Source organism: Pygoscelis adeliae, unplaced genomic scaffold (assembly GCF_000699105.1).
Source record: "Pygoscelis adeliae isolate BGI_AS28 unplaced genomic scaffold, ASM69910v1 Scaffold387, whole genome shotgun sequence".
NCBI classification, from domain to species: domain Eukaryota; kingdom Metazoa; phylum Chordata; class Aves; order Sphenisciformes; family Spheniscidae; genus Pygoscelis; species Pygoscelis adeliae.
Window position 1 is genome coordinate 498155 of NW_008825115.1, and position 13618 is coordinate 511772.

Consider the following 13618-nt stretch of genomic DNA (forward strand, 5'->3'; position numbering starts at 1 on the left):
CGCCTCCCCCCCCCGCCGCCCGTCCTTCTGTTGCAGATGAGTCGTTGCCGTCTCACTTCACGATATCGCACTGAGAGGCGGTGAGCCATGGGGGAGAACAGTCCTGACGGCAACGTTATCTACTATGAAGTGGAGGAAGACGATTTAACCCAAGATGACAATATGATGAGGTTTGCTGATAAAAACGGGCTGGTTTCTTCATCATCTGGGACGGTCTATGACAGGACAACCGTTCTAATAGAGCAAGACCACAGCGTGTTGGAAGATGATGAGGATGAAGGACAGTGTGGCGATCACTTGCCTTTTTTACCAGAGGGTCACGAAGAAGGATTTCACTTGATAGCAGATCATGAAGGAATGTCCCAGGGTTATGTGCAACACATTATTTCTCCAGATCAGATTCATCTAACCATAAATCCTGGTTCGACTCCCATGCCAAGAAATATCGAAGGAGCAACGCTCACGTTGCAGTCTGAATGCCCAGAAACCAAGCTCAAAGAAGTAAGTAACTAAATGTGATTCCAAATTTTACGCTTGTTGTGAGTCCTTTTCCCCTGGTGACCCTAAATGCTTTGAAAATGTGTTTTCCTAAAGCTGTTTGCCGGGAGGCAGACAGAAGCTTCCCTTGTTCTTAAAGGTTACTATACAGTGGAGTGAATTACGCTCCATTAAATCTGCTGTTACTTTTAGTGATAGTAATGCTTTGTGCTAATAGGCGTAACTGTTTCCCACAGTCACTTAGTGGGTAAGCAGCAAAGCTGCGAGTGTCATCAGTTTTTACTCTAATATCCTGCTGCCTTCTTGCGAAGCAGCCAGGAAGCACTTTCTGACATGTGGTAAACACACTGGATAGCAGGAGAATATGGTATTGAAAATGCATTTATATTAGTAGCCTATGTGATTTTAGTGGTCTTTTAGTTTTCTTTTGGTTGAACAATTGTTTCCCGAGTTCAGAGATAACTAAAAAGAACGTGAACTCTGTTATTCTGTGCTTAACCACATTCTTGAGAAAAGCGCGTCCAAGTTAGAGGTCAAATTCCAGACTGTTGGCAGTAGCTAAAGTATGAAACTGAAGATGCCAAACTTAAAATTACTTGTAGCTTTATTGTGTCGCTCGCAGGGAAACTGTGAGAAGAAAATAACAGAAACTTTAGACTACCTTCTGCTGTATTTTGAAAGCTTAAGTCAGCTTACATATTTAGAATGGTCATTACTTTTAATTCTGTTTCCCTAATGAAGGCTACCGGCATGCAGAGTGGCGAGGGCCTGTACAGACTGACTTGGGATTCTTGCTTTTTAGGTGCAAAAGCAATGCAAAGTTGACTGAAATACCAATGCAGTGACAACTTTATGCTCCTTTTTCGGCCCTGCTGAGTTAAATGAGGGATGATCTAGACAAGTGTCTGTGCTAGTATCAGTGGTAGTAGTAAGTCACGCTTGTGTAACTGATATTCAGTGTAAGAAAGAATTGCAGAAATGAGCCCTTGCTGAGAAAGGAAGCTGGGTTTGAATGCTCTGAATAATTTAGATTAGTGGGGAACCTTCATTATTGCTCGCTCAGCAGTGAGGAAATGGGTCTGTAGGAGGTCAGCTCTGCAATTAGTTATGAAACTTCTGGACTGAGGTTTGTTCAACAAGCCCGTTTAAGTCTAAGGAACTCCTTTTGCTCAGTTATTATTCATATTAGCAGCTGCTGTATCCTACCTTCTTAGCTGCTAAAATATTTAATTTTTGTATGTCAGTCATGTCAGTCATATCAGTACTTTTCTTCTTTTTTTGTAGGATAATCAGCTTGCAATCTGCAGTGTCCAAGAACAGTGTGTACTAGCTAAATAGGTGTTGATGACTGCACATGCGATTAAACTGACTTTATTTCTTCACCCCTCCTTTTTAAAAAAGGCTTGTAAGACCTGGAATTTCCTAATGAAATCCTTTACCTGAATTTATTTTCCATCTCTTGAATTAATTTTCTGGGTCAGGGTGGGGTGGGGAGTTACACTATAATTTGAGTGCAGTGGAAATAAGCCCCAAGCATACGTGACACACTTCCATCTTGTAAAAACCCTTTTTGTCCGGTTGTTTCAAATGCTTGATAAGTTGTCTGGAGACGGGGAAGGGAAAGCTCTAAAACCCCGGAAGATTTGGCTCATGTCTAAAAGTCAGCAGTCCAATTCTTTGGTACTTCCAAAACATCTGTAGCAGTTCTAACACTTGAGATAACTTTTTAAAGTCTTAAATTTTCAGGTCAGTCTTAGACATTTATGAAGCAAAAGAGGATTTTACACTTCATTAATTACTCTTAACTTCCTTTTGTTATATTATACTTCTCTCACCATAATCCTGTCTGTAAGAATATGTGTGATTATATGTCTTATATAAATGTGATTATAGTCTTCTATTTCAAATTCATTAATGTTTTTTGTTCAATGATGACATAGAAAAAATAGCAATTTAAGGGGAATCTCGTAAGCTCAAGATGAGTTTACTTAAGCTGCTCAGTTTACCTTTGACTTTGGCACAGTGTGTCAGGCTCCGCTTTTGCCAGTCTTGTTGATTATTGGACAATTAGTTCCTACTTCTAAGGTAAATGTTTAATTAAGACTCTTCTAGCTTCCCTCTGGTGCAACTCCTTGGCTGAGACAGCACACCGTCCTTTGCAAAAAGCGCATGTGATGCAGCCACAGCCTTTATCTTCACAGCAACTTGTTTCTGTACACTTTGTATCCTAGCCATCTGTGGTTTTTCCTGTTGCTGCCATGTTTCTTTTTTGTTGTTGCTTGCATATGGCAATGGTCTTGAGTACTTGCTGCTGGAACTGTGAGTCTTTCATGGTCAATATCTACATAATTTTATGGGTGTAATCAGTGCTTATTTGATGTGCTAATGTTCCTAATGTGAAAAGAGAACAAAATGCTTTGCTGCTTTACAGAAAGTTTTATTTTGCTTAGAACATGGTGCTAGTATTGCTTCTGTCTGCAGTATCCTTCTTGGAATAATTTGTGAAACAAAGATTTGGTCTTTGAGTAAGGGGGGAGCACTGCAAGGCCTTTGTCATATTTCAGGCCATTAAGCTGAAAGTATTACTGCCATCTTTCTTTAAATATGTGCATTGGCAGCTAGGAACCAAATCCTTAATCAATAATTAATATTATCCTTTTCTTTGACTTCCTAGACCTAAATGTCTAGAAAGCTTAACGGACTCCTCACCTGATTTTTAGTTGGTTCATGCCTGTGTCAAATCCCTTGTGTATTATGGGAAGTCCTGTGGAGAATGTCCTGTAATGCAGTATGTAAAATGTTAATTTCCAGCTGCCTCAAAACTCTAAGGGGGAACACTTACTTCAGTACTGATACATAAATTGTACTGAATCTGATGATCCCTGGTGAAGATAATGTACCCTTTCTTGTCTAATAAAATGTACTTTCTGACCTGGCTGTGTTTTAGCTGTCTATGCTCTTGTGTTTTGGCTGACTCAACACAACCAAACTTGTTAATTATGTTGTAACTGTATTGTAATGCTTGGATGTTTATTGATAACTTTTACCTGATCTGAACTGTAAATTAAGGGCAAGTTGCTTTACAGTGGAATTACTGCTTCCTTCTCTGTATGGTGCTTCTAATAATGCTAAGTGACTAGATAAAAATGTGAAGACCTCCAAAATATCTTCCTCTTCAAGTTACTGTTGGTCCTGTCAATCTAGATCACTTGTTCAATTTAAACACTTGATGTTTTTCATCTTTCCTCTTTTTGCTGTCTTGTACAAAATCAAGGGAGAATCAGATGTAAGCATTAGGAGCTGGTTTTGGTGTAGCGCACCACTTCATTGCTTTAGCACACATGTATTTCTTGACTAGCAAATCTATAGTAAGTTAAGTGCTTTATAGTAAACCTTGGATCACAGGAGGAGAAGGATTTAGCAAGAATTTGCTCTGTATTGTGAATTTCATGGTAGGCTGTCAAGTCATGAGTCCAAACATGACATTTTCCTACATGTGCTTGTATGAATCCATCGTGTTTCCTGTACTTAGGGCAGCCTAGGTAACTAGTGTCTATAGAAATAAAGAGAAAACAGTGTATCTTAAATAAAATACAGTATCAGAAGAAATTGAATTAATATCTCTCAACTAGCTTTTTCTTTCTTCTTCTAGCTTTTAGGTTATTTAAAGCTGGAGAGACTAAGTGTAGAGTAGGTCCTCTTCCCCATCCCTTTTATAAAAACAAAACAAAAAACCACAAACAAATCCAGTCTCCCTTGTTAGATGGGAATGTAGCGAGGAGTGGAAGAAGTGGCACTTCAACAGGGCAAGGTATTTTGAAAAAGGAAAAGTTTTTGGGTTTTGGCAGTAAGGCTCCTGAACTGTAGTTTTTAATAAGCCTCTTAATATGGGTAATTTTCTCTCAATCTTACTGCATCTTACTGGGACAAAATGCTTTTTTTCACTTGTTCTTTCATCATCCTCTGTAATTTAGTTCTGCTATCCTTTCCTCCCCTACTGTATTTTGCAATAGCTAAATATGTTTCATGGTAGTTAAAATTCTATGGGATAATGTTGCTTCTCATTTGTCATGTGAAATTGGAAATGCATGGAGAACTAGTTCCTGGATGTGTAATTGTCTCTGAGTCTGTATTTGACACTAAAGTTTCTCCCTGGATTAATCGAGTAGTAAGATAAGCGTTGATAATAAATAGCTTGGAAAACTCACCTCCATTTAGCAACATGCTGTTAACATCAACTATATCTAAGAGGCAGGAAGTGAATTCAGTACTAGCCAAAATGAAAACTACTGCTAGTTATTTTATAGTTGCCTTATGTCTTTCTAGCTTTATAGTTATATTTCTATGCTCTGTGTAAGGATCTCTTGTATGTCTAACCTGCTTTAATATTCTCCATATGCTAAGGTTTTATCAAAGGAAGGTGAAGGTAGATGCCAGCCTGTTGTGGTATCAACAAGAGGCTACAGATTGAGACTACACAAGAGACTGCTCAGCTCCTATATACTCAGATTTTATAAAGCTTTCTTAAAGGGGTCCTACTGGCAATTTTGTCCCCTACAAAATAGGTTGGAAGTGAGAGACTACTTACTTCTCTTTCCTTACGGAGGGCCATCTAGAACCCAAATTATACCTGCTATGAGTTTGTGCCAGGGCACTACATGACCACAGTGCTTCCTGGGAGGCTGTTGGGATGATGCGTTTAGGTAACCACAGTCCCTGCCCGTGCTGAAGAGCTCATTTCCCAGGCTACCCTTGTTCTAGAGGTGATCTTCTGGACAGGCAGAGCCTGGGTCTGAGGAACCTGATTGTTACAGCCCTGAAATGCGTACCTTAGTGCTTTAGACCCTCGTTCTGTAGTTACTGTTATGAAAGCCTTAAACCTGTATATAGAGAGAGGGGAATGAAAGCATGCAATGAAAAATCCTTTGGGTGCCTGAGTTCTCAGGTACTTGATATAGGATCTAGTAGGCACGCTCTTAAGGGGAAATGTTGAGCGCACGTGGCTCAAATTGACACTGTTAAGGGCTGTTACTTTGACTGTTTGAGAAACGAAACCTGAAGGTGTGTACCTTCCTTTGGACCTTGTAGCACTGATACGGTCTCCACCATCAGTACCAGCAAATGTTAGCATCATAAATAATGCATTCTAGATCCCCTCAACTGTCCTTATTCTTTTGCCATTGTAGTATATGAATGGGAGACAGTTTTTGGACAAAACACAAATATGTTTCAGAGAGCCATTTACAGATCTCGATAGTGATTTTACTGAGGGCCCATTGTTTCCTTCATTTATGTGATATTACACAAAGCATTAAAATTAGTTATTTTATAGAAGGATTAAAAAATATTCGGTTCTTAATTAGGTGTGTTTTTGGTGTTACTCCTACTTAACACATCTAGCTAAATTCTTGTTATTCTGAGAGGAGCATGACTTCAAATAAAGTGATTTTATACTTACCTGACAATAGGTCAAGGAATCCCATGTTACTCTGTTCTCAGCTTCCAAGCTGTGGTAGTAGAAAAACATGATTATCAAATGCTCTTTTCTGATAGGTGTGTGTATATAAAGAAAAAAGAACAATTGTTGAGTCATGGGATGGGTAGAAACCCATAAATGTTACACGTTGGTTATGTATAGGTTCATCCGGTTCTCCTGGTATCAACCCCGAATTCAGTATCTGTTTTTCTGAAGACAGTCTGCAGCCTTTTCTAAGCAATAATACTAGGTACTGTGAGATAGGTGCTTTGTGCCTTGGAAAAGAGGAAAATTGCTGGCTTATGTCCTGCTGTATTATCTTCCTGGCTAGTTGTTAGAATACTAAATCTGCAAGTTCCTGCTCCTCTGTTGTGAGTTTGCATTGCCTTCTAAACATTTCCAAATCAATGGAAATACTTTTGGAATACTCTTCTGCTTCTTGCCTGTCAAACATCAAGTCCTTTCTTGGGCTCTATAATCACTTTTGGATGTTAAGCTTTCTCAACATCAATAGTCAAATGAAAGCCATCAGTCTGATAATTAATGTTGAAGATAAATTTATTCAAGTATATCAGATGGCTTATTCCTCTACTTCACAAGAGAGAATGAGATTCAATTAAGCGTTATGACTTGCACACTGGAAGCTTCTACATGGTCTCTTTCCACCTGTTGCAGAAGCTGGGAAGGCTACTAAATCTAGTTCAATATGAAATTTTTTCCTGGTGACCTAGATAGCTGATTGAGAAATCTGTAACACTTGCCTTTTGATGTAAAGCATCAGTGTTTGACTCATTACACTTCAGGCATTGACTATTTAAGTAAACGCAGAAGAGAAGAACAAAACAAAATGAAGGCTGTTTTCGAGATAATAAATCGACTGATAATTAGACCATGTGAGATGCTGAAAACTGTAGTTCTCATTCAAGGTGTTAACAGGAATTCAGTACACAGGGCAGTGCTTTTGAGGGTCAGGTTGTGAAAGTACATTTTCCCTTGTCTTCCTCCTCCATAAATAAGTACCTCTGCTAGAAGCACCTGAGTGAAATGCAGGTGCTATGTATAGGAATAGCGGGTAGGTTTGAGAGTCTCTCAGTGTCCTTTCCAACTATTCTATCAGATTTTTAGCTAGAAACATTTTGAATTGTTTTTCCTTTTTTCCCTCCTCTATTAGATTACTGTTCTATAAGGTCAGTCTGCTTTCCCATGTGTGCCACTCCTTCCTCACATAGTGCAGCAGAAATATTAAGTTATCTGATAATTAAACGGCAATTTTTTTTTGCCTTTGGGGTCAAAATCTATTCCATTGTCTTTGACGTTTAACTGCAGTTCTACCCTGTCTGGATTCCAGAAATGCTTAAAAATTATTAAGCATGCAGCATTTTGTCTCTTAGGTTAAGAGATACCAGTGCACCTTTGAGGGCTGTCCGCGCACCTATAGCACTGCCGGAAACCTACGCACTCACCAAAAGACACATCGTGGGGAATACACTTTTGTCTGCAATCAAGAAGGCTGTGGCAAGGCCTTTCTTACCTCCTACAGCCTCAAAATCCATGTTCGAGTGCACACTAAGGAAAAGCCGTTCGAATGTGATGTGCAGGGCTGTGAAAAGGCATTCAATACACTGTACAGGTAGGAAGTCTCTGCCTATTTCTCTTGTAGATGCGGCTGTTGCTGTTTAGCAAGTTGCATCTACTTTTTGTTTGTGTCTGAATACAATTGTTACGCTTCTTCCAGATACAGATATGAATATAAACTCCCCAAAATGTGGAAGTGCTGTACCAAGAGTAGGATGACAGAACCTATGATAACATACTTAGCTTATTTATATTGCAATAGTATTGAAAATGGTGCACAGACACACGAATTCTCAGATTTGCTTGAGGACTTTGGAAGTGATATCAATTACTTTCATAAGCTAGTTACCTTCAATTCAGAATGTTAAGCCTTTGATCCTGTCCTGCACATTTGACTGAATGGGTTGCTTGCTTCAGGTAGAGGCTGTCTCATACTACAAGTCGTAAGAGGAATTTTTTTGGCATGGTTTTTAGGTTGAAAGCACATCAGAGGCTTCACACAGGGAAAACATTTAACTGTGAATCAGAAGGCTGCAGTAAATACTTCACAACGCACAGTGACCTGAGGAAGCACATTCGAACACACACAGGAGAAAAGCCATTTCGGTAAGTTGCTGGATGGCAATTTTTACTTCTGTGGGACTTCTGTAATGGGCCACGTGTGCCAAAAGGCAGCTATTACTGTCCTGAATGAAAAGCTATTCTCATGAGAAAAAAGTGAAGGTGGCTAGCATTTGAGCATGTTTGTTCTAGAGCTCCCTCAGTTGCCTGTAAAAGTGTATGAAATGACTGTCTTCAAAGACAAGAATAGTCAAGCTACTTTTCTAAACATAAATGTGTGCCATGATGAGCATTTTTTTAAAACATATTGCTGCTTCTCTGCTGTGATGCAATGTTTATTCCATGAAGGAGCCCTCCCCCCCCCCCCCCCCCCCCCCGCCCACCCCCCCAATGCTGACTTCATGCTTGAATTTTAAAGTCCTATTCAGAGCCCTGCTATAGTCTGTGTAGCATGCACAGCAGCTGTGGGAGATACCTGATTACTAACACAGATTAGCATTAGGACTGCTTTTCAGAGTCCTGGGACTATTGGAAAGCGTGATCTAAGGTTGTAACTAATGCATCAAAGAAGCCTGATGCTAACTCTTCTGTGATGCCTCATTCAGGTGTGAGCATGACGGCTGTGGAAAGGCTTTTGCTGCAAGCCACCACCTTAAAACACATGTTAGGACACATACTGGTAAGTCCCAAGGGTTTGTTTTTTCTTTAATTGAGCTTATTCAGTTTATACTAACTCTCAGAATCCTAATATGTATTTATACTTACATATAATATGTGGGTGACACCAAGCTGAGTGGTGCAGCTAATACACTTGAGGGAAGGAATGCCATCCAAAGGGACCTTGACAGGCTGGAGGAGTGCACCCATGTGAACCTCAAAGTTCAACAAGGCCAAGTGCAAACCCCTGCACCTGGGTCAGGGCAATCCCCAATATTCCATTTATGCACTTCCATTTATGCTTGACAGGTCTTGAATTTCATGAGCATGTTTCACAAATGTATCAGTAATGATGCATAAAAATTAAATGTTGTGTTCTTGTGTCAGTTCATGTGGTAAAATGGAAGCTTTTCTCTGCAAGGCTCCCAAGAATGCTGAATGCGTGAAGTGGCATTAAACAATCTTGTTTGTATGAAATATTCTTCTAGGTGCTTTAAAAGTACATGTCTGATATAATGTTTGTAAGTGTGTTATATGTGTTTTGTGCTGCTTATAGGGGAGAAACCCTTCTTCTGTCCCAGTAACGGCTGTGAGAAGACTTTTAGTACACAGTATAGTCTCAAGAGTCACATGAAAGGTCATGAGAAAGGACATTCCTATAATGCACTCCCCAATAACAATGTATCTGAGGTTAGTAGCACTTCTTCCTAATGCTTCTGTATTAGATGGAGATAAAACCATACTTTGGGGAGGAAATTATTTGGTCTGTAGCTTGTTCTAACGGTATAATATTTAAGGCTGGGATTTTCAAAGGCAATTGTAACTACTTGGTGCCCCGTCTCCCATGAAGAAACCCATGGGTGCCTCTTTTTTGAACTGAGAATTCAATTTCAATTCTGAAATTGCTGGCATTCAAGGTGGCAGTGTAGGGTTTATTCTCATATGCTGTGTTACAGTGTGCTGATAATAAACAGTGGGATCAGTATTTCTGAAACTTCTAGTATGGTATTTGGTTACCAAGTTTTATTTAGAAAAGCTCATCTAAATTTGTCTATTCATTTTAATTGCATTAAAATTAACACTTGGGCTGTTGCTGCTTTGAGTATGCCACGTACTGACACAAGTTTATAGGCTATTATATATATTATCATGCTTTCCTTGTAGATTCTTATGTTTTAATCAATACTATGTAATAAGCATGTGAAGTAAAATAAATACTAACTGTTAAGGTTTAAATTTTTTATTTTCTATAGGCTGATTTGTTCCTGTGCAATTTAAAATCCTAGGTTATTTAATTTTTTGGAAGTAATGTGAAAGATGTTAAGAATCCTTGATAGCTACTAAATATCCTTTGCTTAGTTAATATTGCTCCTTTGATTTTAGAACTCAGACTTGGGTCACATATAGGTAAAAAAAATTCTGCATAGACAGAGTTGTATGGACTCTAAAAAGTAATTTAAAACATTGCTGACACTATTTTTTAATACATAACTCAATTTCCTTTTTTTCTTTACAGGATACGAGCCACTCACTTTGTCTGAGTGACTTAAGCCTCATATCAACAGACTCAGAATTGCGGGAGAACTCTAATCCAGTGAGTTACTGTCCTGGAATTGCCTCACCTGTAATTTGAGTTCTACTTTTTTCTGGCAATGTGCTTGTCCTGTCACCTAGAACACAGCAGATTAGATATATATGGCTGGTGGCTTCTGTCTCGTTTGTTCAGGCCTTCGGCATGCTCTACTTTAGGCTTTCATTTTGCTAGTGAAGGAGATGTACTCTTTCACAGAATAAGTGACTTTGGATAGAATTGTTTTCGATGTACTGAATACTGCTTTTTTTGTGTGTCTTGTGGCAGTTTGCAGGAGGCTCTTGACAAAAAACATATGTTTCTTACACACCCTATTGAGCCTGTAAATATGACATATTACTGCTGTCCTTTTTGGAATGTTGGAACAAAAAATAAATATTTCTGTCTAAAAGCAGAATAACCGAGTGAAAGAGGGATTTTCCTCCAAAATATGCAGTGCTTAAGTCAACCTGTTTTTAAAGGCTCTGCATCTGATTTTACCGTAATAACGTTCTTGCTTATTGATGACCGTTGACTGAGCTTAAACTTTACACAGAGGAAAACTATATACTGATGAGACTGTCATTCTTTGTGCTTTGGTGTGGAAGCAGTATGCAGCTTCTTAATATATTCTGTTCCTAGAGCAGTGTGGGTGACAGTAGTGCATAGTCCAGGATATAATCTTGGTGGAGCTATTTTGTTTCTGCTCCAGAAAAGGTTTCACAAACAGCCAAGAACAAATTAATGTCTGTTTCTGTTTCTAACAGAGTATTACAAGAAATAAGGGTTAAACAAAGTGTGGATGTAGAAGAATATATTTTACTTTTGAAGTACTTATTTATTTTTGTAAGGATTTGCTCATTATGTTGGTAAATTTGATTGTGGGTAATAAAAACTAAGTGTCATTTCACACTAGGTAAGTGAAACATGTTGCCTTTCCTGAAGGTGGCTGGTTAATTGGAGAGGTATTTCTGACATTCATATGCTACTTGACTGAGGTATAACATTATCTGATGTCTTCCTCTTTTTCTATTTGCCAGACACATGGACAAGACCTTAGCACAATCTCACCAGCAAGCATCTTCGAGTCTATGTTTCAGAGCCCAGATCATACTGCAAATCACGACGACTCTCAACAGACAGGTACAAATTGTATCTGCACTATTTTGAGAGAGCTTTTTAACAGTTTTCCCCCTCTGCGTGCATGTACTTAATTCAGGATTTCAGACTGAAGATTACTGCCCCACATAACTCTAAGTAGCAAACAGGACTTTAACTTCACTGTTGCAATTCTTTTGTGTTGGAAATGCATTGTATTCACAGACGGTGTAACGCTCAGGCAGTGACAGGGGAACTGACCAAGTATTTACAGCGTGTTGTCGTACAATGCTGACATTGATGCTCTTGGACTTCTCACATAAGCATTGTTTTCAAGCTTCCTCTCTTGATGTAGCTGCACAAACCTGCTGATAAAAAGGCTTCTTAGAGAGAGCTAATGAGGCTCATCAGCTTGTGTGTAGTACTCAGTGTTACCAGCTTCCTGAATTTGGACCTACTTTTAGATTTCACTGTCTAGTGTTACATGTTTTTGAGCACTAGTCTGAAGATGTGAAAGTGGTAATGCTTTACTTAGCAAAAATCCATCAGCTAGCTGATAAGTTCATTGAAAAAGTTGTTTATTCAGATCTTATGAGAACTGATGTATTCCTATTTTTTCTTTGTTTCTTTTGGCAGCTGCCTTGATTGAAGGTTTTAACGGCGATGCAGACTCAGTCACTGCTGTTCCGCCTTCTGCAGGAGACTCGGCATCATTGTCTCTTCCACTTGTACTGCAGCTTGGCATCTCTGAGCCTTCGCATTCAGCACTACAAGCCTCAGCAGCACCTGCTGCTCCCTCCTCCATAGGAACCAGCTCACAGCAAGCTGCATTTGGAAATCCTGCAACTGTTTTACAATCCCCAGAAGTGCCTGTTCCTCACAGCACACAGTTTGCAGCCAGTCGCCAAGACTTCCTGCAGCACACTCAGACACCGCCACAGCCCATTGTACAAGGACTTTCAGTGGTTGCTGGGGCATCTGCCCCAACAGCATCAAGTGCCACTGAGCCCCTGCCAGCTGTAGTTCAGACTGTGCCTGTCGGTGCGAACTCCGTTCTGACCAGTAATCCAACTATAACAATTACTCCTTCTCAGAGCACCGCTATTCTGCAGTCCAGCATTGTCATGGGAGAGCAAAACTTACAATGGATCTTAAATGGTGCCACTGGTTCTCCACAAAGCCAAGAACAAATGGTTAGTATATCTGGCATAGCTTTGAAACAGCTTGAACCATCTCTCTTCCTCCTAGAGTTCTTGCTTTTGGAAAGGAAGGGGATCAAACCTGTGACTGTAAGGTACAAACCAGGATGCAGTATTGTATAATGCTTATCATGTTAATGTGTATAAACATGTCACCGATGCAGCCCCTAAAATAAGATAGAGAAATAAATAGAAAATAGATAGAGAAATCCAGGGTGCAGAAAAATCTCGCTTTCTTCTTTTCCCCAGTGACAGACTTCCCACAGCAGGTAACAGCTTGGTTTATCCAGGACAGCACACCACATGGCCTGAGATTATATGTGGGTTTTAATTTATTACTTTTGACAAGTAGAAGCACAAAAAACTCTGCAAAGTTTGTGTTTAGACATTTTGTAATCTGTCTTTTCCTAATTTAGCCTGATAAAAAGATAATGAAAAGTTTTCTGGGAAAACAGGATGTTTCTGGCTCTCCAGTAAATCTGGATAGCTGAGACTTCAAGTGTTTTATCTTTAAGAATACTCTTGCCACCTTTAGACCTTCTCAGTTGCAAATGGTCAAGAGTGAATGGCAGCAGGCACAAGTGGTATGAGCAAGCACAGCAGTTTTTCAAGAATTCATTCATTCACTTATCAAAAAACACAAGCTGTGTTAACAAGCGTGTAGTGCGGAGGGTGATCACTCCCCATCTTTAGGACTACTGAAATAATACTCTGAGTTTTGGGATAGCCAGAACATAGGCCAGAACCAAGCTAAATGTTATATTTTTTTATTACTTTTCCTGGGTGTTCTCTTTGGAATGTGTGTATAGCTGTTTCTTTTGATTGCAGCTGTTTAGAATTTGAACAATAGAAATTTGATTGGAATCAACTCACACTTTTTTCTTTTTTTTTTCTTTAAAGCCACAAGTTCCAAAAGTAGTAGAAAAGGTTTTTTTTACCACTGCATTACCAGTAGCTGGTAACACAGGTAAGCTTGACACTGAA

At 39.3% G+C, this 13618-nt stretch overlaps 1 protein-coding gene across 2 annotated transcripts in view; it reads left to right on the forward strand.

Moving 5' to 3' along the window:
* The first annotated feature begins 41 nt into the window (after positions 1-41).
* The window catches only part of MTF1 (metal-regulatory transcription factor 1), a 15099-nt gene continuing 1522 nt past the window's right edge, over positions 42-13618 (forward strand). The window contains exons 1-9 of one of the 2 annotated variants that reach the window (XM_009328206.1): positions 42-501; positions 7366-7604; positions 8024-8155; positions 8716-8789; positions 9324-9457; positions 10284-10391; positions 11378-11480; positions 12072-12628; positions 13535-13601. In XM_009328206.1, coding sequence (XP_009326481.1) covers positions 88-501; positions 7366-7604; positions 8024-8155; positions 8716-8789; positions 9324-9457; positions 10284-10391; positions 11378-11480; positions 12072-12628; positions 13535-13601 — 1828 coding nt within the window. In that variant the 5' untranslated portion in view covers positions 42-87. The remainder of the gene's footprint in view (positions 502-7365; positions 7605-8023; positions 8156-8715; positions 8790-9323; positions 9458-10283; positions 10392-11377; positions 11481-12071; positions 12629-13534; positions 13602-13618) is intronic. The other variant, XM_009328207.1, reaches the window with a different exon arrangement.